The 23,407-nt window shown below is 47.5% G+C and overlaps 1 protein-coding gene and 1 long non-coding RNA gene across 3 annotated transcripts in view; one reads left to right on the forward strand and one right to left on the reverse strand.

Annotated features, from left to right (window-relative positions):
* The window catches only part of CDH26 (cadherin 26), a 32,183-nt gene extending 29,101 nt beyond the window's left edge, over positions 1–3,082 (forward strand). For both annotated transcript variants that reach the window (XM_005302931.4, XM_065566110.1), the window contains one exon: positions 485–3,082. In XM_005302931.4, the coding sequence (XP_005302988.3) occupies positions 485–829 (345 nt within the window). In that variant the 3' untranslated portion in view covers positions 830–3,082. The remainder of the gene's footprint in view (positions 1–484) is intronic.
* Positions 1–23,407, reverse strand: part of LOC122174503 (uncharacterized) — a 162,529-nt gene that overhangs the window by 7,841 nt on the left and 131,281 nt on the right. The window lies entirely within an intron of this gene.

A 23,407-nucleotide genomic window follows, 5' to 3' on the forward strand; every position in this document is an offset into this window, starting at 1 on the left:
GGCGGGCTTTTATACTTCCGGGTCGGTGCCGTGACCTCTGAGGGGCAGGTGCCGGACCCGGTGGCTCCGCCCACGTTGGTATTAGGGGTGGTTCGGCCCTCAGCGGGGCTGTGGGGTATCCCACCGCCTCGCTACAGCGCTGCAGTGCTTCCCATTGCAGGTGCATGGGTAAAGCCAGGTTCCTTGCTCTTTCCATGCTGTGTTGGCTGGGGAACTTGTAATTTTTCATGCTTTTTGTATTTCTTCTGACAGCTTCCCTGTGCTATTGTATTGCAGCGCTGCTCCCCGGGCGCTCTTTGGCGTAGCTGATGGGTCTTAAAGGGGCTGGCTGGTTGGGTGGGAGTGACTAGTATTTCTCACAGTATCACCCTGGGACTCTTGCTAACCTGCTGCTTACGATGAATCTCACTGGGCTTCCAAAGGGATGTGAGAGTTGAGTCTCCAGGGAAATTTTGTTTTCTTATTTGTTCTTTCCCTTCCTCAGAAGCTCTATCACCTCAGCAACCTGGAGGAGAACATGATCACTTACCAACCTCACACATATGCCGAGGAGGGAAAACTAGAGAGAGGCAGCTCCTTCGGGTCCGTGCTCATTTTCGACGATGAACTGCCCAAGGATTTCTTGGACACCCTGGGACCAAAGTTTGCCGCTCTGGATGAAATCTGTCGAAATGATTTCAGTCACAGCCACTCTCATAGGAACAATGGAATGGTGGGGACCTTCCCAAACGGGTTTGGAAGAGACTCAACCCAAGCACAAACATCTGCTGACCTTTGGTGGCTCTCTCCTACAGGGAAGGTCCCCAGAGTTGTACGTATGGCTGAGTGATACACTATAAACAGAGCTGGGCAGTGGTTTGGATTTGTATTATAAACTTTATGCTGGGTCTCTCTCCTTTGGGTTCTCTGCCTGGCTTGACAGGCTCTTAGATGTCAGCAGAGAGCTCCTGTTACTCCAGCCGTTTCTGAGCTGAAGAGACTGAAGTGCAGGTCCAGTCTGGTCAGGTCCTAGGCATCAAGCATCCCTAGCCGCCTGCAGTCAGTGGGACTCCCCTTTCTGATCAAGGGCTCAGTGCTTTCCTTTAATGTTTCCTTTTGGCTGTGTTTCTTTTCAGACTCTCTCTCAAACTAATCTGACAAAGACTATCATTTCTATCAGCCAGCGGTAGTGGCTCCTTTTCCCCCCCGGCCCCCATGAGATTCAGAAAGACTTGTCACTATTGCCAGCCTGTCATTGTTGCCAGCACTGAATATTGTAGCTTCATCTTCTGGGTGAAGCGGCTAGGTAGGGCTAGTGCAGCCCACGAATTGGAATGTCGGAGGAAACCAGGTCACCAATTGTTTGGGCCCTATCTCATTCTTGAGGTCTGCAGATATCTGCGCTCACCCCTCAGAGAGCTAGAGATTGGAGTACTCTAGAACTAGGATGATGTTTTAAAATCCAGGGTGTTTGAAGCCCGTGTAGGGTTTAGAAATGGATGAAAAGCCACCATCTTGATGATATTTACAGTAGCTCTGCTTGGAGTTCAGCTCACAAAGCAAGCACAAGTTCTGGTAAATGCTAGGTTTTTGATTATTAGGACAGCGAATGACGTTTCCAAGGACAGCGAATGACGTTTCCAGCTAGTCCTGAATTTGTGCGGCAGCTCTTCTGTATGTAGCTGGCTCGTCTTCCGCCCACAGATGCTGGCTCACACCCATTTTGTGTGGGCAAAGCCTGTCTTTGTACATTCAAAATGGGCATCTGTTCACTTCTGTGGGTGCAGGCCTGTTGCAAAAGCAAGCGTGCAGAATCTGGAGGTGGGCCCCAAAAGTTTCCCCTGTATGGTTAGAGGAGCAAAGTCCTAGCAGTGGCTCAGTACCTGGGGTGGTTTGCTTTGGCAGAGCAAAGGAAATAGATGGAAGTGCCCACAAGGTTCCCACCCAGAGCATGCTGAGTAACTTTCTAGCTGCATTGTTCCAGGGACGTGCTAAGCTCTTTGCTGGGGCAGATGCATGCTGGTGAAATGGAATCTTGATACGTGCATAAATGATCTGAGGGTGCGGAAGAAAGGTCTCTCAAAGTTTGCTGTACAAATATGTCTATTCAGTGAAATGCTAGGTTGTAAGAGTGTAATGGACGGGCCAGTGTGCAGGAGACCCACTTGAACATACATACATGTGTTGCCTCCAGAGTCTGGAGACTCACGGGGCTATACCAGCAGCCAGGCGGGGGTGTGTGTGGGGGGGTAGGGATTCTCCTTCAGCTCCTGTAGGATAGCCTGTGTGTTGGGAACACGAGGAACAGAGCTCTAATCTGTGCTGCTTGAACAAGGATCTGTCTGGGTGGGGAACATGTAACTCTTTGGGGGCAGGTGACTTTCTGAGTCTGGAAGTGGATTTTAATTGACACTGGTGAGTTTGTTAATAGCTTAGCTGGTGTGTTGCATTTTGTACATATACTTTGGGGAGTCTTGTTGGGAGATAACCTCATACGTTGTCACACATATGTATACATATATAAATATGTTGTAATACGTTATAGGCTATTTGAGGCCTAGTGTGAGTGAAGTGTGCTTGACATGAGTACGTGGGTTGCGTGCTGGCAACCGAAGCGAGGATTTAAGGTTGCGAGCGGTCAAGGACTGTTCGTGCGAAACAATTGTTGTGTCCATGGGAAAGATAAAGAATCATCAGAAAGGGGAATAACATCGGTGGTGTTGTCATGGCTATGTATCCATTACAGCTGTGGACAAATTTTGGGGAAATGAAATGCCTTGGATTATGCCCAGGACTGTTTTCTTGGAGTTGTGGGTGAAAGGCCCAGCGAACAGAAACAAAGGACTGATGACGCGATGGAATGGACTATAAATGGTTGCCTGATACAGCTGCAATTTGGAGTCAGCCATCAATCCAGAGCCCTAATTTTGAAGAGGTGCTAGCTGGCTCCCCATGCCTTATGATTGATTGGAGCGGACCTCGACTGGCCGTCGGGACTTCATTCTAATCTTCGGACTCTGGTGCAGTATGTTTGGGGTGTGAATGTTGAGTGATTGAGGTTTATATTGTAACCAATAAAAGTATTCAGAGTTTTGTATACTAACACTGTGTCCGGTATCTGCCTGCTCCCCCATCCTGTAGAGAGGCCTCTATCAGAGCCTAACTGTCTGAATCGGGCTTTTTATATATCTAAAATAAACCCATGCTCCTACTCATGCGCGACCCCTGACCGCCTCTCACAAGTGCCCCCGTGAGGAATTCTCTTCTGCTTGATACCCACCCAGGTCCATCTTTGTTACACTTCCGGGCAAGACTCAACCCTTTATGTTCCTGTTCACATTGCCCTGTGTCTTTATGCTGTTTACTCTAGGCCCGACTGTCCCGCACACCTGCTAGAGGGGGTGCAGAGGGGCCACACAATAGGGACTCAACATCTCACTTCCATTTTGCCAGGGGCTGGCATCTTCTGTTTACAAATGTGTTCTCAAATTCCCATCAGGTTTTAGCACCAGGTGACAGTGGACTGGACTTGAAATGAACTGCCATATGCTAGCACATCCCCGTGGCTGTGCAGAGACTCAGTTTCAACCAAATGTGAGCATATCACTAAATGAAACAGCCACAGAACATAAGGGCTGACTCCTTTGCACACACCCATTTCTGTGTTGATTTAAGCTTTTTTATCTAGTCTTATGGGCCATAGAGATAATGGTTCAGTGGTGTTAAGTGTCTCATTCACAGCTTCAGTCAGCAGCAATACTAAGTGCTAAAAAATAAAACACTAATGATGCAAGCTTTGTCATGGTAGTATGTTACCCCTATAAATCCCAGGCCTCTTGTTGATGTTTGTACACTCTCTTGCTGCAGAGGTGCATGCAGTGAGGTCATTTGTTGTCTGGAAAACCCATCATTATAGTGAGAAACAAAAGGAGCACGAACTAGTTACCTTATTAAAGAGAGCATAAGCAACAACTTGATCGCAGTCAGGAGTTATCTGACACTAAAGGGACCTTTTTAATCTGGCAGACAAAGGCAAAAGAAGATTCAGGGCTGGAAGTCAAAGTTAGCAAAAGGCAGACTGGAAATAAGACCCTGTTTTGAACAGCGAAGGTAACTAACCATTGGACCTAGTAGCCAGGGATGTGGTAAATTCTCCATTAGTGGGAGTTTTTAATTCAAGAGTGAATGCCTTTCGAAAACTCTACACTCTAGTTCAATCACAAGGGATTGATTAGATGCAGGAACCACTGGTGAAATTTTGTGGCCTGTGCTATACAGGAGGTCAGTTTAGAGGATCATAATGGTCTCTTCTAGCCTTGAAGTATATGACTGTCTAAGGGGCAACGTATTTCTACTGCTACTACAATTACAATTAATTTTATCCGATGCCTTTGCAGCATCTTCTAAAAATGATTTGAAAGGTTTGTAGCATCCCTGCCATATGGTATCAAATTGTAGCATATTAATGTGTAGAGCCCTGAAAATCTGTGGATATCCGCTTTATATCCACTGACCATGATTGCAGATCGTGGATGGATGCGGATCCAAATTTTATATCTCAAGCCCTGCAAAACTGTGGATATCTGCTTTATATCCCTGGAAATCCGTAGACCCTGTCTGTGGATTGGATGCAGATACAAATTTTGTCTCCACGCAGGACTCTATTAATGTGCACTACTGTATTGTGATGTCACAGGTATGCTGCCACCTAGTGGCTGTCCATGTTGTTACACTTTTGTGAATGTAATACTGTTAGTAAAAAGTGACTTGCTAAAGCTGCCGTTTTCTTAATGCTAAGAACCGTGAATAGCAGCAGTGGGCATGACTGTCCGCTTTCTCCAAAACACCTGTTTCCACAGAGAGAAACTACATGGTAATTGTGATGCAGAAGAAATGCAGTAGGCTTTCTCATGCATCATTGACAAAACTCTTGATACTGATGGGAAAGCAAGAAAAGGATCATGGAGATTTCCTCAGGGTACACTGACAATATAGATTGTAGAACAGTGTGCAGTGTCCACACACTCTAACATGACAGTGGAGTGGTGTTATGACACTGATGTTCATGAATGAGGAAAGGGAGGATATCTGCAAACACTACGCCACAGCAACAAGTGAATTAACGTGCAGAAGATGGGGTCAGCCGTAACCTCACTTCTCTGTTGTATTCTTTCTTCATGAGAAAACCAAAATTCTCCATCAGAAGTAGATCTGAAGTCCAGTATCTCAGACCCCGCACTCCCATTTCAGAATTTACTCAACCTATCAATCCCTTTGCTCAGATGCCATTAACCCAATAATTCAAAACTGGAAACCTTCAATCCAGTGTGATCAAAGAACTTTCGCTGACTGGCAAGGAGCTAAGTTTTTCTAAATGCCTGAGGCAGGATCTGCTAACACAATAAATCATTACTCTGATCAATTGCCTTTAACTAATCATTGCAGCTGGGAGCCTTTAGATCAAGCCCAGTGCTTTAGCCAGCCTGCAGCAAAGTATCAATACCTATGAGGGCTGTTTTATTACAAACTGTACCCATGGGAGTGAGATTTGAGTTGGGATGTCTTTTTCTGTTTAGGGTGCGGAAAAGTAAAACAAAAACACCCCCCCCACACACACACAATAAAGAAAGGCACCTGGATGGTCACTATTCACATGTATTGTGAGTGTGTAGAATACTGTGGGTCAGATATAATACACAGACTTGATGGGCGTGAGTGGGGGTCAAACCCACAGTCTTTGAGCTAAGAGAAAGTGTAATGGCAGGGACCCACCATTACAGGCATTCACAATCACATGTCCTAGGCCAACCTTTACCTACTCTATAAAATAATACCAGCCGCTGTTACAGTGCCTCCATCCAAGGACCTCAAAGCCCTTTACACACGCTAAATCAATTTAACCTTCCAACAACTCCGTGAGCTATGGAAGTAACACCCCTATTACAGAGAATGGAAACTAAGGCAAAACACAGATCTTTCCTTGGTCAAGGACACAGAAGACGCCTGTGTCAACACCAGGAATGGAACTTGGCTCCTTTGACCCTCAGTCCTGGGTTTTAAGTACAAGATCTTTCTTTCCCTTTTCACAGTGATTAGAGCAGGTGCCTTGCCTCTACTGCTGCCTCTTAGGACCAGACTTTTTATCTGTCTAAGGTACTTACATGGGCTTAATTACTGTAGTGTCCACGCACCTCACAATCTTTAATGTACTTATCTATGCAACACTCCAGTGAGGTAAGGCAGTGCTGTTATCCCCAGGCTACAAGCAGGGAGCTGAGGCACAAGAGTGAACGGCTTGCCCAAGGCCACACGTGGAGTCTGTGGCAGAGTGGAGAATTGAGCCCAGATCTCTCACCCAGGTACCTGACCACAAGACCGTCCTTCCTGTCAGTTTTGTGCAGTTACATGTGCAAAATGTATTCCTAGCCTGCTATCATCCATTTCTGATCACAAACTGGATCATTTCGCACCTAAATGCATGCTGCTGGCCACACTGTTCCCTGATTTGTGCACATAATTGTGGTAGTTACATGTGCAATTTAATTGCATAAATCAATGCTTAATTTATTTGAATGTCTGTCAGTGATTTTCCAAGTGGCTGTCTGCCTCTCACTAGTGACATCCAAGTTTTCATTTAAGGATCTCAAATCACATTACAAACACCTCCCAACATTTCAGGGAAAGCAAATGAGCACCGTCATCCCAGATACTGAAGCACAGACAGGTGAAGTGTCTTGCCCAAACACCCACAGAGAGACAATGGCAAAGCTAAAGAGAGAACCCAAGAAGTGGGATTCCCAGTTAGCTGCTCTAACCTTTGGACAACACTCCCTCCCTTATCAGTCAGTGTGTGGATTTTGACTGAGCTGGCATTTGCTCTCCAAAGGGAGGCTAAATTATTCCATTAATCTCCCACTAGTCTAAAAACTAGCAACATCTGTTCAAGGCATGAGTGGCTTTTTAGCACAGTTTGGCAGCAGGGGAGCCCAAGCTGATGAGGTCTGTCCTCTCCACTCGATTACTACAATCAAAAAGGATTATTTGGAGGCTTTAAAGCAACATGATGATTAATAACTAGTGAGAAAGAGGCATAAATCAGGGCATATCTCACCCAAATTACACATTTGCATCCATCACGCTTTTGCAGACATGACTGCAGGAAGCCAGTAAAAAAATGGCTCTTAATCATGGGAGACAGAGTAAGAATCTAGAGACAGGCATGTTTATGGGCATCTGGAAGCAGCACATTTTCTTGTGTCGCTTGCCCCCCCAATACATGTAGCTCTATTGGAAAGATCCCAGGCAGTCCCTGTGACACCGTTAGCACCATCAGCTGCAATCATGCTGCCTGTAATGATGATACTGGATCACCAGTCTCCCAAGCTCTGGGTGTGATTTCCTGTTTTTTTATTTTCAAGCTTCCAATCAAAGGCCATTCTTTCTTTGTTTTTTAAAAAAAAGCAAACACTGAAGTCCACCCCTAGGTCTAAAGTTTAAGCCCCCGCTTTCTAATTCTCCATTAAAAGTCAGGGCTCCATTTTCAGCAGGTCTCCTTTAACTGTGCCTGAAATATTTTTTGGCCCAGCCATTTACATACACAAAAATCACATCTGTAAAAGCCCAAAGACAGGATTTTTATTGCACCTCTAAACAGAAACAAGCTGGCTGGACTTGTTTTCAGACTCCTTTGAATGTATTGCAACGAGCTGACTAGTGTGCATGTGTACCGCGGCCCCATTCAACAGAACCAGAACTGCTCCATTAAGTGTTAGGTACATCAAATGCTCACACACTTGGGTGCATATTTTGCATGTTTAACTCCCAGTCTGGTGCCCAATGCAGCAAAATAATCACCAAAGGGTCCCTCGCAGAAGGTTTAGACTGAGAAACACTAACAAGAACAGTTGCTTCAGAGAGCTAAGCAGATGATAATGAACTAGAGGGCTCAGAAGGGAATAACTGCAATATGGTAGCAATGAGAACTAGTACCCAGAACTTCTGTGTGTTCAGGCAACTCAAATTTGTATACAGGAATGTAGGCCAAGGTGAGCAAAGTGACCCCTGGAAATAAGAAGCTGCGAAGACTGCACAGGGACTCTGGTAGAGCAGAAAGTTGAGCCCAGCTGTCCCAAGCAGGCACTCTAACCATTAGGCCATTTCCTGGTGTGAGGCAGAGTGACAGGTAGTGCCACCCCAGAGCAAGTGGCACGTGCTACTGAACTAGAGGAAGTGGAAGAGAAATGGGGTCTGATGCTGTATTCCTCCTAATTCTGGCCTGCAGGACCGGGACCAAAGCACTGATTGTTCAGCATACACTTCACTTCTTCCTCCGTGCCCAGTGTCTGAGGGAATGTGGGGTCTCTGGGTTGCTCAAGACCTGCTTTAAACTCAGCGCCTTCGGGGGTCATAATTTCGTAAGTGCTAGTGATGGACTACAGCATTTCAATTACCTGCTCCCAGTAAGAGGTTTGATCAAGATGCCTGTGAATCGCCATTACTCCTGGTCCCTGCTGGGCTTAAATCTGTGGAAGTCGCAGCCGCACAAGCGTTTATTGTTGCAGTCTTCATCTGTGTCTTTGTTTTTGCCTCATTTATAAAATCTCACTGAAAAGTAAAGTGACATGCAATCAGGCCTGGGGAAATTAACCACCTCAGGTCCATACTCTTCCCTCAAATCAGACAATAGAGAGGAGGCTGCAGTTGGTTTGATCTACACCCTTGTTTATAAACTGGAGCTATCAAACTGCACCAAGGTTCTGGATTCCAGTTCTTATGAGGATACATTTTAAAGCTGGAGGGATCTAGAATAAAATTGTGAAAAGCCCCTGGGGCCCAGATCCTCAGAGGCGTTTAGGTGCCTAACTCCCACTAAAATCAATGGAGTTCAGCTGCTAAGTACCGTTGAGGGTCTGGACTTTGGAAGCTAAGCCCCATTTTCAAAAGTGACTTCAGACTCTTCAGAAAATGTTCCTGCTAATTGTTGTAGAAGCAGGACCCTGTGTGCAGGGAGCTGGCCACTCACAGCACTTAGTCGTCAGAGCCAGTCAGTTATAGTCACTGCTGTTCACGGAATCAAAGGCAATTGTAAATTTCATCCCCCAACAACTCCTGTGGTGTTTTGTTGAATGATGACCCCCCCCAGTGGAGTTGTCACCCAGGGCCTCTCAAACTGAAAGCAGGAGCCTCTGCTGCCAAACGCAAAGGCCTAAAACCCCAGCTCAGCAAAGCATTTAAACAAACACTTAACTTCAATTAAATGGCTCACGTGTTTAAAGCAATAGGACTGTTGATGTGTTTAAAGTACATAGGGTTACCATACGTCCTCTTTTTCCCGGACATGTCCGGCTTTTCGGCACTCAAACCCCCGTCCGGGGGGAATTGCCAAAAAGTCGAACATGTCCGGGAAAATGGCGGCTCTGCTCCTCCCCTGACTCTTTGGCTCTGTTTAAGAGCCGAGCTGCCCGAGGGCTATGGGCTTCAGGCAGCCCCCTTGCCTCCGGACCCCAGCCGCCGGCCGGGCACTTCCCCTCCCGGGCTCCGGCGGCGCAGGGTCCAGAGGCATGGGGGCTGCCCGAAGCCGGTAGCGCTGGGGCAGCTCGGCTCTTAAACAGAGCCGAAGAGTCAGGGGAGGAGCAGAGCCTCCAGCCGCGGCGGCTCTGCTCCTCCCAGACTCTTCGGCTCTGTTTAAGAGCCGAGCGCTACGGGCTTTGGGCAGCCCTCATGCCTCCAGACCCTGCGCCGCCGGAGCCCAGGAGGGGAAGTGCCCGGCCGGGGACGCAGGGTCCGGAGGCAAGGGGGCTGCCCGAAGCCCAAGCTCTACCGGCTTCACGGTTTGCCGGGCAGCCTCCAGACCCTGCGCCCCCGGCTGGGCACTTCCCCTCCCGGGTTCCAGCTGCGCTGGGGAAGCGCCGGCCGGGGGCGCAGGGTCTGGGGGCTGCCCGGCAAACCGTGAAGCCGGTAGCGCTCGGGCAGCCCTTTCCGCGTGGCTGGGAGTGGGAGGGAGGAGGGGGCGGAGTTAGGGCGGGGCCAGGGCCCGTGGAGGGTCCTCTTTTTTTATTTAATAGATATGGTAACCCTAAAAGTACATGCTTAAGCACCTTGCTGAATCAGGGCCTATGCCTAATAGCCAGGAGCAGCATCTGATCCATAAGCCTCTTATATGGCCTTGCTGCTACAGGGGGACAAAGACCGACAATGTGCTGATGTGAGTTCCACATGTTCCACATTGGGCTGCGAGGCAATAATAAGACTCCTCAGAGCGTCTAAGGGAAAAGCTCTTCCTGCCCACTGTTCTCCCACTACCTTGCCTTTCTGTGTCGTGGCACACACAGGGGATCTCTCAGGACCGTTAAGCTGCTGTCGTAGGAGGAGGAAGATTTTCCTACATCAACTTAGAGTCAACTGCTCCCGTCTGAAGGAGACGTTTGTCGGAATTAAGAGGTTACTACATCAGGAGTCATTCAAAGGACAACTAGATGATGACGACAGGAGGGTTTTTAAGCTGAGGGTGACCAGGTGTGTGGTGGCTGTAATTAGTTCCCTCAATTAACATCTTAGCTGTTGTCATATTTCACTGTCTTAATAATTAAACACTTAACAACAGAGTGTTGAATTAGGGGTGGTATAAAAAACACACCTAGGCCTGTGTGGATTTCTCCAAGGTTTTTCTGATAGTGAGAAGCAAACAGACTTTGCCGCGATTGTGCTAGTGGCAAATTTTCACAACTCAGTGCAAAAGCCATTTAGCACCTTTAAAGGAACTGGAAAGGGATTTTTCTTCTTCTTTTTTGCATGTGTGCTGGGGCTGAAAATTGACAATAATGAGAAAGTTATTAAAAATGTGGCTTCCCAGCTTAGCCTGCAATTGCATTCTGATTGCAAAGCTGGCAAATAAGGGAGTGCAGCCCACATACGAGTCACTGGCGTAACATCACTTCTCTGTGCATTTTCCGTCTGATCTTTTTCTTCCCCTTTACTTGATGCATTTGGAAAATCATTAGTGTCTGACCGAAGCTGGAAATGCCTGGCTGAGGATGTACGAGCTGACAGTCGCTAGTGTCCACAGTTCAAAATGACCCTCCGACTAGGCTCTGGAGGCTTGTTCCCTGATTGGCTGGAGGGGCCTTCCTAGTACGACAGCCAGGAACCAACTCACAGAGAATGCACAGCTGGGAACTTGCCACACAGACAATAGCTTGGTCACTGTGCCTTGGTCTTACTACCAGCTGGAGAAATGTTTCATCCCACCCTGCATCAGGGATCCCTCCTCCCACAAAAGGGGGCAGCAGAGATTAATTAAGCCATGAGGTTGCAGCCCGGATGGGATGGGATAGGACTCCCTACCCCCGACCTGCTGTGGGACTTCCCTATGCTGACTCTGTTTATTGAACCTTTGCCCACTGACCTTGATCACAGTGATATGGGGGCACGTCCTTCTTGTTCCAAAGTAAGCTGTTATCAATGCTCCAAAACGCCTGTTGTTGTTACTTAAACGTACCCTAGCAGCCACCCGCTCCTCCCTGTCCTGTACTCGGGTACTGGGGCATTTCTCAGGGTGCTGCAGGCACTTGACAAAAATACCCCGATCACATATCACCCACCTTGTTATAGCTTATTGCTTAATTCTCGGTGGCCTCAGCAGGACTCTGCACTATCCTCTCATGTTCATGTGGCACCATTCTTGCTGTAGCTCTGTTCATATGTTTGACATGCTATAGAAGGATCATCTCACCCCTACAGAAGTGCAGCCACTTCTGGCTTGCAACATATCATTATGCGCTGGGTGGATATTATTGTGATGAGTTGAGTTAAAACCCAAGTGAGATCGGTAGGTGCAAACTCACCCTTCAATTAACATCACTGTAAACACAAGCCCTACCAAAGACAAAAGATGTGTGTGAATCCACTCAGGAGTTTTTTGGCTGAGTATTCTTTTGGATAGGGGAGTGAGTGTGAGTGTGTGTGTGTGTGTGCGCGCATGTGTGTGTGTAGAGAGATCACACAGAAACTTAGATCAGACAGGAACAGGCTGAGTGAGACAGACAGCCTGAAGGAGCCGCTGAAAGCCCGGTAGCTGACTCTGGAAGACAACTGGAAAGAGGTTTTTAGGTCAGAGGTGCAGGCTGGAACGAGTGCTCTTGGTGCTCTGAGCAAAAGAAGCTGTTTCCTGTCATTTGAGTCCCTCAGTGCTCAGAGACACAGGACTTTGTACCTTCTTTGTAAATAAACAAAGCTGCATCAAAGAAAATACCAAACTCCATCAATTTCTACTTCCACTTGGAACAACCTACTGGACCCTGAATTTTTGGCTAGCCACTCAGACCAATAATGGTAATAATATCAACCCTTTATTTCAGCACACTACACATACATTTAGGTCAGGAAATGACGTTCAGTATATCCAACTGAAACTGTTGGGGGAGATTTTGATAGGCGGGATGTATTTACCTGACGCAGGATTTGGCCAGGACACTAGGGTGAATACAAAAAAAAAATCCCATCAGATCTTTAATGACCACAAGTAGTCAGGGTCTCAGTTTCACATCTCATCTCACAACTCAGATGCACAGAGTCCCCCAACTCTGTGACACACTGAAAATTCCCAGCAGCACATAAAGAATGACACTGTTCTGTATAGGCTCTTATACCACCCTCATCCTGTAGTATCTGAGTGGTTTCCAGTAGCTCATTAAGCAACCTGACATCTATTATATATGGTTTGTTCTTGCTCACCTTCTCTCAAGGGGTAGAACGTCCAGTGATTTGGGATAATCTGGTGCCAGATCAGAGAGAATGCCACCAATAAGATATATTGTAAATATTATAAAATTGGCACCATATCTTAATGGTCAACAATGGGAAAAAATGTTGGAATCATACCTTCATAACTGTTTTTGTAAAATATAATGATTATTCATAAATGCGGAATATGATTACCTTACTAATATTTTTCTAATATTTCATTTGATCAACATTCTTAAAAATAAGGAAGGAAAACTATTTTTGGGTTGTGATTAGAAAACTCTTTAACGGCACTGATAAATACTAAAGCTTCTGACTGAGGCTTTTGCTACATAAGGCAGTCAACTAACTAACCAGAAGATGGCATCAGTAAACTGAATATGGAGGCTACTGGACAAAGCAGCAGAAGCAAAAGAAGAATATTCACTGTTGCTCAGTTTCAAAACAAACCTCTTTATAAAGAATCTCTTTTTGGGTAGGGAGGTTGCCTGGCGGCGAGGGGAGATTTGGTTTTGTTAGGACACAGTCTCTCCTCTCACTGGCATCATTTGAAAAAATGGACTAATTCATAGAATCCAAGGCCAGAAGGGACCATTGTGATCATCTAGTCTGACCTCCTGGATACCACAAGCCATAAGGACTTCCCTGAAATAATTCCTATTTGAATTAGAACGGATCTTTTAGAAAAACATCCAATCTTGGTCTAAAAATTGCCAGTGATGGAGAATTCACCCTTGGTAAATTGTTCCAGTGATTAATTAGCCTCACAGTTAAATGAGAAGCCCATTATGTTTTATTGGGTGTTTGTGCTGTGTGCTTGGGTTAGAGTTTGTCCTTTATACAAAAATCTTTTTGGCTTTTGCATTTTTCAGCAGAGGCTCCTGCTTTCAGCTTGGGAGGCCCTGGGTGACAACTCCACTTGTTAGTATATTTCTGTTAAGTGGTAAGTTAGAATGACAGATAAAAATGTCTCCCTCTATTTTCCTTTGAGACAGATGTGCTCCGGTTAGTGGATTTAATTCCATTTGGTACTTTAAGAAATTTTTTATGACTTTCAAAAGTGCAGTGGTTACGGGAGAACAAGCAAAGTGTGGGGGGGAGGCAAGTGGGGCAATTTGTCCCAGGCCCTGGGCCCTGCAAGCCCTGGCCGAGAATCCCTTTCCTCGCTAGAGGCGCCACCTGCTGCGGCGCTTGTACTCACCAGGCGGCGCTCCGGGTCTTTGGCGGCACTTCGGTGGCAGGTCCTTCACCTCGCTCCGGGACTTCGGTGGCACTTCAGCGGCGGGTCCTTCAGTGCCGCGGAGCGAGTGAAGGACCCGCGGCTGAAGACTCGGAGCACCGCCCGGTGAGTACAAGCGCCACAGCGGGTGGCACCTTTTTGTATGTCTGCTCCCCTTTGCCCCAGGCCCCCTGAATCCTCTGGGTGGTCTTGGTGGGTGGAAAAGGGGGACTTACGCTTGCAATTGCCCTGGAGCATACAAATGTCCACATGTGGGATTTGCACGTGTCAATATGCCGTGTAAATCCCAGTGACTGGCACTATAGAAATACCACAGAGCAACAGAGAAAATAAATGATGCTTAGCACAATACCATAATTGCTGGTACAAAGGTGCAACAGATAAAAATTCAAGTAGAGGGTGTTTTTTCCCCTTCATTGTGTGTTTAAATTTGCAGTTCACAGCATTAAGTAGCCACATGATGGTGCAACACTGAAGCTCAGCACAATGCAAATATGCTCTAAGTTAGTCTGGACGTTGCCAAGTCAAAATCTGCTGCATGCGTAAACTAAGGCTCCACACATGAGCGAACAAATGGGAAAAATGCAATTAAACGAACATCCCTTCAGGACTAGGGTTCAAATCCCAGTTAGGCTCTGAGTGAAAATGAGCTTGGTGATCTCCTCCTCGCCTCAGTTTTCCCACTAGTTTGCAATTTGCCGCAGTTCACTGTAACTGGCAGCCTCTGCTTCCGAAAAGCTAAGAGCTGGATTAGCAGGTTTGCTGCGGGTCAGGATTGAGACACTGAGCTGCGTGGGGAGGTTTGCACATGCCTGGCTTGGCGTCCCTCACATTTCTAAACACTGGAGGAGGCAAGAAAGGGAATAAAGCTGGGGACTGGAAAGGATTTACACGCTAAACTGTAGGAGAGGGATGGTATTAAACAAGTACCTGATTCTCTCCCAACTCGGTATGAATTAAATATTGGGAGGGGAGGGGGGAAATCCTGCAGCTGTGGAAGGCACTGGACACGGCAGGATTGCTGCTGGGTAAGCAGGATTCAAGGAGCCAGCCCAGGGGGTCCATCCCTGCTTCACAGCATAGCAAAGGTCTCCATGGGGATTCCTTGCACAGGGCTAGGATCATAGAATCTTAGAATATCAGGGTTGGAAGGGACCTCAGGAGGTCATCTAGTCCAACCCCCTGCTCAAGCAGGACAAATCCCCAACTAAATCATCCCCGCCAGGGCTTCGTCAAGCCTGACCTTAAAAACCTCTAAGGAAGGAGATTCCACCACCTCCCTAGGTAGCCCATCCCAGTGCTTTACCACCCTCCTAGTGAAAAAGTTTTTCCTAATATCCAACCTAAACCTTCCCCACTGCAACTTGAGACCATTACTCCTTGTTCTGTCATGTGGAACTGATAAGCCAATAGATCCAGTGTGTGTGTGTGGGTGTATGTATCTGGGGCGGCGGCGGCGGTGGTGGTGGTGGGGGGACACAGCCCTGAGGCTACTTTGCTGCTGAGGGAAGATGACTGATATTCATGTAACCCCCACCTGGACTTTGCCAACTAGGGTTGCCACCTCTCAGGTACAAAAACCCAGGATCTCCATGATGATCCTGAGCCCCTAAAACTGGACAGCTGGCAGTGTGTACTGAGCCCCCTCACAGATTCCCCAGGACAGCTACCTCATAAACGGAACAATCCTGGTAAAACCTGGACAGGTGGCAACCCTATTGCCAGCTTGTGGAGTGCCAGACTGAGCCTCTACAGGGTCCTAGCAAAGGGGTTACAAGTGTCATGGGTACCAGAGCCCTCTGACACCATCTTCTAGCAAACTCAGCATCAGCGATGGGAACAGAATGGACTAGAAACTCTGGCTGAGGCCAACAGGCAGGCTTCTGCATGGGGGCTCCAGACAAGCTGTTTGCTGGGCCCACTATAAGCCAGCCTGGCTCAGAGACAAAGAGATTGTTAAGTTTCAGTTCTGAGTTTGGGAGCTGTGAGAAGCAGAGCAGCTCAAGGAATCTCTGTTTGACTCCCCCAGACCCCGTGTGCAAAGGGGACATCTTTGCATTGCTGTGGGATCCGGTTGCATGGGTCAGGCAGCTCCAGCCTAGCAGAGACCAGTGTCAGAGTGGCAGGGAACCAACCCAGCACTGGCTACCAAGAGCCAGACAAGACCTTCATAGGATGCCAGACCAGGAAACCAGAAGAGGACCCTGCTCCACCCGGAGACACAGTAAATGAACCCTTTTTGTTTAAGCTGTTCACAGCGCTGTGGCATTTGTCTCCAGTGTCCCATCTGCCTGGCACCTTCCAGATGGGACAGGGAGGGGCTGGGAAGAGTTGTGGGGTTGGGAGCTAGGGAATGCATTGATGCTCAGTACCTGTTAACCCTGACCCTTTTCTTCTCCAGAATCTATGTTCCTGCTCCAAATAAAGGCCCCTTTGTTACACTGTTATTTTGGGTGTGTCATTCTTTTGCTGGGGTTTGTGTTAATGTACTTTGGTGTTTCTTGTGCACTGGATTTTATACTCCTTGCCCGGTAGCAGCATTGTGCAGTATCCCAGCACCCCTTGTGTCCCGGACCCAAGACTTGGGTGGAGGCGCCGGGAGTCAGAAAAATGAAGAACCCAGGACCCAGCCCACGTGAGGAGAGTGGAGAAGCTGCTACAACAGCAAGCACCAGGGAGAAGGCTTGAGCCAGGCCTTGGAGCAGGAGCTACAAACACTCACAGACCTCGCTGCTGCACAGCCCTGGTGAATGGGATGTGCTGGGGAGAGGAATTGGGTGGCATTTGGATAGCTGTCTAGGTCACTTCTATGGCCCTTGTGACCACAGTCTTGGAGCGCCTCACACTTAGTAATGGATTTTAGTCTCACATCACCCCAGTGAGGTAGGGCAGTGCAATTTCCCCCATTTTCCTAAGGCCCGGTGACTTTGCTCAAGGTCAGATAGGAAATCCCTGGCTGAGTGGGGAACTGAACCCAGTCCAGTGCCCCAACCCCAGGACAGGTACCTTAGAGATAGCTCGAAAGGTCCCTGTTGGACCAAGATTGGTAGGATGTCTCTTTACCCTATTTTTCTTTAATGCCTCTATTGCAAAGAATAAAAATGTCAGAACAAAGCTCCATGCTATGGAAAGCTATCTGCAAATTAGAAATATTAAACACATGGACAGCGGGGTATAAATCAACCACTGCTGCACCTCTGCTGACTTGACTGCTATTACTTCGAGCGTGAATATGACTTATTGGGACACTGCTGAAATGTATACGATCTGGGCCAGGGCATTTTGGTTTTCTTTTTAAAGAGGTTAGTTAATCGCAACGTTGTGGCAGCATATAAAGGAAAATCCCTGTGAAAATACCTCCACAAAATATGTCTTGTTTGCAAGCTCGTTTACCCTGTCACGCTATTCCAGGGTGGGGATTCTTAGTGCAAACAAAACAGGAGAGAGTGTCAAAGGCATATATGCAGTCAGGTGCCAAACTCCCAGTGAAAGTCAATGAATTATAAACGTGCTTAGATAGTAAGCTCTGGGGAATAATCTTTTTGTTCTGTGTTTGTACAGCACCTAGTGCACTGGGGTCTTGACTAGGGCTCCTAGATGCTACCACTTTATAAATAATATTGGGAGTTAGGTGCTTAGCTGCCATTGGTGCCTTTAAAAATCTCCCCCCATGAGTTTTGCAGGCGGTATGAGGACACATACCATGTCCTGTATTGTGTATTGCCTGCCCTGGACAGTTTCTCTTCATTACCAGAGATGAGATTAAAAAAAAAAAAAAGTTTCCTGCTACATTTGGTCCAAGAAACCCCTGCTGCGATCACGGCTCTCATGAAAAGAACACAACAACTCTTTCCAGTTCAGCCTGTCAGCTTGCCAAGAACGCTGTTTAGATTAATACAAACACCATCAGTCTATTTAATTGAATTGCATTTAGAAGAGACATGGGAGAGAATGAAAAGTGATTTGCGGATGCTGTACCAACAAATGTTCCAGAGAACACATGACACATTTTTACACAACAAAGGAGCGGCGAGTGCAGTATGAGGCACCAGCACGCACACTGTACCTAGGAAAAAACAACACAGAGAAGCGGCTTTCAGTGTAGAAACTAGAGTGTATTCAGGCTTCTGCAAAGCTGCTGACACAGGCAGCTGCGGATGGAAATCCAACAGAACCTGTTATCTCCGTGTTAGAATATTGACAGCATAAAGGGTCTTTTCATTTAGAAATTCATTTTAAAGTGATAGCGACTAGTGAGTCCCTATTTCTGAAATCCATTAGAGCTAGAGAGAATTCCCTTCTTCAGGCTTTGCTAGGAGAAATCTGAAGTGACTCCACTGAAGCCAATGGACTTGGCTGGTACAGATCAGAGGATGATCAGGCCCACAATTTTCTTGGTCACAAAGCAACTTTGAAGGAGTGAACATGCCCGTTTGCTCAGAGCTCAGGGCCGGCTCCAGGCACCAGCGAAGAAAGCAGGTGTCTGGGGCGGCCAATAGAAAGGCAGGGGAGTCTGTTGTTGGGGTGGCACGTCCGGGTCTGCGGTGGCAATTCAGCGGCGGGTCCTTCATTCACTCTCTTCATCTTCGGCGGCATTTCCGCGGCAGCTCAATCGGGGTCCCCCTCCCCTTTTTCCCCCTTCACCGCTTGGAGCGGCAAAAAAGCTGGAGCCGGCCCTGTCAGAGCTGCCAGCGTTACACCGATGGGATCAAATTGTCTCCTTACAAGCAGGGTGATGGTGGGGGCAAGAGGGGCACAAAAGCAGCAAGTGATGGCAGGAGCTGGAGGAGGTACAGCTCATGGAATCTGGGCTGAATGAGGCAGGGTCTCTTGGCAATTTCTTACCCACAGGGCCCTAGCAATCTCATTACAAAAATGGATCTCTTCAAAGCTATATATTCTAAGGGACCAAACAAGGAATTCTGGAGTTACTCAAATTGTAAAGTCTAAGCCCATAATAAATCATAGAGGGCTTGATTGTGCCTCGTAGGCACAGCACCGTATTGAGGACAGGACAGTGCTGCATTGCTCCGGGGGGAGCTCAGACACCCTGGGCGGCAGATTGCCTCCTGGAGCTTCGCAGTGCATACAGGAGAGCACAGACTGCTACATCACTCTGGAACACCCCTCTGTGCGGGGCTGGCTGGGGTACTAGGAGGAGGAGCCATGCTCACTCCATTTGGGGCTCTGGGGTCTCAGTGGGCATAGTTAGGGATCATTTCTGCCTGGCCTTCACATGGGCCACACAAATGGGAAGGTACTTCTTCCCCTCCCCTGAATGCTCATACAAGGGCTAGGCTGAAAACTAGGAAATCCAGGCATAAATGACCTCATCTGAATGTACCGGTATAACATATGCATGCCCGCGAAGCAGGATCGCAGAATAACGCACTGTACAATCAAATGAACGTGTATGTTCAGCTCCTATGGCACAAACGCATAAAGCCTTTGCGCTATCGTAAAAATGCCAAAAAAATATTAAAGAAAAAAAATCAGGCTGAATGTCTCATGGGAACACAGGGCTTGATTCTGCCCCCAGCCCCCATAACTGGCCACAAGTAGTCTCACTGATTGCAAGGAGACTACTCTGAGATCCAGGTACTACTCAGTGGGAGAAAACGGGGCAGAATTATGCCTGTAATAAAGAAATCAGGGAAGGATGGTTCAGCTGTGAGGGTGCTAGACTGGGTCTTTGGAGACCCTTATTCAATTTCCTGCTGCACCATCGACTTCCTGTGTGACCCTGGGCAAGTCACTTAGTCTCTCTGAACCTCAGTTCCCCAGCTGAGAAATGAGGGCAGCAGCACTGTCCTATCTCACAGAGGTCTGGTGAGGTTAATAGGTTAAAGGGTGCGAGATGCTCTGATTATACGGCAACAGGAGACATATAAGTATCATAGATCGAAATATAAAGTATCTCTGAACCGATGCTGTGCTAATGTACTGAATAAATATTGTTCTTAGGTGTTGCAACAGTCAGGTTTATGATCCAAATGAAAGCAAAGCCCAGGAAGATATTTTTAGTGTGCTGAATAAATATTAAGCATGATACACGTTTTTAAACTTAGCTTATGCCTAAATAAATTTGTTAGTCTCTAAGGTACCACAAGGACTCCTCGTTGTTTTTAAACAAAACACCCAATAGTATATATTCTACTTTTTTCATTCAGAAAAAGCTAGCTTCTCTGGGAGAGAGGAGGAGGAGGACTACACTCTGCCACCAAGTCATAGGAAATCTCACAGCAAAACATGACTAGGGCCAAATCCTCCTCGCCTTCTCCACGTGAATGGTCTTATTGACTCTAATGGAAAACGGAGGTGGGTGGTCAACACCTCTGAAAAATTCAGGACTTTCATTTAGGTACTCAAGTGGATTTAGGTGGCTAATCGTAGGCGCCCACATTGGAAAATACGGGCCGAAGCACTTGCTTAATGTCACATACTGGAAGAGTGGCAAAGATGGGAACAGAACCCAGGTCGCCTGATTCAAAAAGAATCGGATAGTCTTGCCACTGAAACACCCCCCAATATATCAGGGGCTAGCACTCAAACATTTGTAGAGCTGTTTTTCTATGTTTAATCTCATGGGATCGAAGTTAGTCCTGATCCAAAGCCCACTGAAATTAATGGGAGTCTTTCTACTGACCTCAGTGCAGCAAAGCCCAACAGGCTTATCCAGCAGTAGAATTTAAGAGGCTCCAAAAGGAGTTTGCATTGTTTATACTGGGACCTGGATGTGTGTTGCTAAAATTACAATTATTTCCAGGAATTTTGGAATTTCATGTTATGCCCCCACTTCTACAAAGCTTCCAGCGCCCTTAGCTGGCGCTACTCAGAACTGGACTCTAATGGCCTCCGGGCCCATGCCCTATCATGTCAGGTGTGTTTTAACCCAGGGGAGAATATTGCTGTTGGGGATCGTGTCACAATGCAGATTACATTCCACCCACTTTCTGGTTTACTAATCTCCCATCTGAATACAGGACAGAAAATGAGATTGAGCCTGTTGGAATCGGTGAGAATGCAGAGGCACCGCAGTCAGAATCAAACAGGGCTGCTGAAGGTGGAAAAATACAAAGGAACACGAAGGGAAGGGAAGACACAATAGTCTGGCTGGTTACTTGACATCTGAATTACAGCAATTACCCACCTACTCCTTTATCACTTTACAGCTCCATCCTGCCCTCCTTACACTGGCACAACTCCAAAATGAAATCAGTGGGAGTTTTGCCAGAATAAAGAAAATGGAGGATTAACCCCCTCAGCTGCCAAGGGCCCACATGTGCTTCCAGAAGGCAAAAGCGGGACACAAATCCCATTGGCTTGGCTAAAATTGCCAGCAGGCTCACAAGAAGGAGAGGAATGAAATATTTTCATTGCATCTGCCTCATTTATTTATTTTTTAATGTGTGGGCCTGTAGAGACGGTTCGTTGGGATTCATCCCTCTCCAAGGTGGCAGGGAACCACACTGCCTCCCTTAGTCCTTGCTCGGGCCCTTGGGGAATTGGCTGGGCCGCAGGTTTCCTGGCTCAAGCCGCCGGGCAGGTATTTAGCAGATAACAAGCCCAGGCCCTGGGTCAGGGCGGGGCAGTAATATAAGACTTTATATAAGAGTCACAGCTCAGGACCTTAGGCAAGTTCTGAGCAAACACAGGGAGCAGTTAAGAATCAGGCGGTAGCCGTGTTAGTCTGTATCCACAAAAACAACAAGGAGTTCGGTGGCACCTTAAAGACTAACAGTTTTATTTGGGCATAAGCTTTCGTGGTAAAAACCTCACTAGTTAACCAGCCCAGGCCCTGGGGCAGGACAGGGCAGCGGTGAGTTCAAGGCTCAGGCAGGGGCTGAGCAAACACAGGTAAAGGGCACACCCACACTTCAGGCTCCGAGCAGCCTGGGAGAGGGTGAGACTGCTACCCACGCATCAAGGTGGTGTCCTCAGGGGGGTGAATCATCATTGGATCCTCAGGGTGGCTGGTGAGGGGTAGGCTCAGCGACTCTTCTGGGTAGCTGGCAAGGGGTAGGATTAGCAACTCTCCCACACGCTGGTCCGTGTCGAGTGTCGGCCAGTCTCCAGGCCCGCCGCTGGTTGCTGGAGTCTCTCCAGCGGGAGCTGGGCCGGAGGCGTCTGGCCTCTCCAGCGGCTGCCTCTTGAGTGAGCTCTGGGGTTGGGCTCTTATACTTCCTGTCCAGCCTCTGACCCTCTGGGGGGAGAGTCTGGCTCTGCCCACTCTGGTGTCCGGTGGAGCTCGTCCCTCTCCGGGGCACTGGGGAACTACACCGCCTCCCTACAGGGCCATTAAGGCTAGACTGGGGCACCAACTGACTCCAATCCTAACTCTAGCCCAAGCCCACAATCTGGCCCCAAGCCATTCCTGGAAAAAAAACCACCCTGTTGAATTTAATAGAAAAAGGTAGCCATTTTATAGGCCCTTTGAATCATCCTGTTTTACCTAATAGAGAATTATATCCCTGCTATAGAATTCCATAGAATTCCACTTCCTTCCTATAGAAGGAATCTCATTCTCTATTAAATTCTCCTGGTGTTTGGAGTAGTTTCTATGGAACCTAACTGGGTTCCTCTCTATTGAATGCTATAGGACTTTTCCATAAGGGACTGTGTTCCCCTAGAACTTTTTCAATCTTTTATCTTTATTTTCAGTCTAAGCATGCCCTGCCTTTGAGGCTAATCCTGCGGAGGAGGAGAGTAAAACATGCTTAGGAGAGAGAGTAAAAGAGTTGTGTCCCAGAGCAGGTAAGGAATGTAAACTCTGCATTTTGCATGGGCTTGTTCGCCGTGGTTATGTCTACAGCGCAGTCAGAAGGTGGGATTGCAGCATGTGTAAGCACACCTCAGTGAGTTTTTGATCTAGTGGCAGCTGCTCCAGTATGTACTCAGAGTCCTGGGTGGGTGGGGCTAAGTCATGCATCCACCTGTGCTGCTGCAACATCACTGCTATTGTTACTGACCTAGCGAACCCAAAGCTGGCTTGGGTCTGTCTATAGGTTCTGCAGTAACACCTCCCAACTGTACTGTAGATGTACCCCATGAACTCACACCTGCCCTCTGGGGATGTGACATTGAAAGTAACTTGTGTCATGGGAGGCAAATGGAGAAAGTAGAACAATACTAGATTCTGGTTCTGAGCCCCTCCTGTCCCCTTCTGTAACTGACCCAGATTTGAAGTAAGTGTTAAAACAGCAACTTCTTTAGAAAATAGCGAGGCGATGAGCTTTTGGTTGTGGATGTGTGTCAGCAGGATTCCTTGAGCCAGGTGGCAGGCAGTAGCGAGTATCAGCCCAGACTCATGGACTTTAAGGTCAGAAGGGACCATTGTGATCATCTAGTTTGACCTCTTGCACGTTGCAGGCCACAGAACCTGCACAGTCACAGCTGTAATAGCAAACTGCCTCAGATCAGACCAGACTCCGATCTTGCTTACACCAG

The sequence above is a fragment of the Chrysemys picta genome, chromosome 13, assembly GCF_011386835.1.
Source record: "Chrysemys picta bellii isolate R12L10 chromosome 13, ASM1138683v2, whole genome shotgun sequence".
NCBI lineage: Eukaryota > Metazoa > Chordata > Testudines > Emydidae > Chrysemys > Chrysemys picta.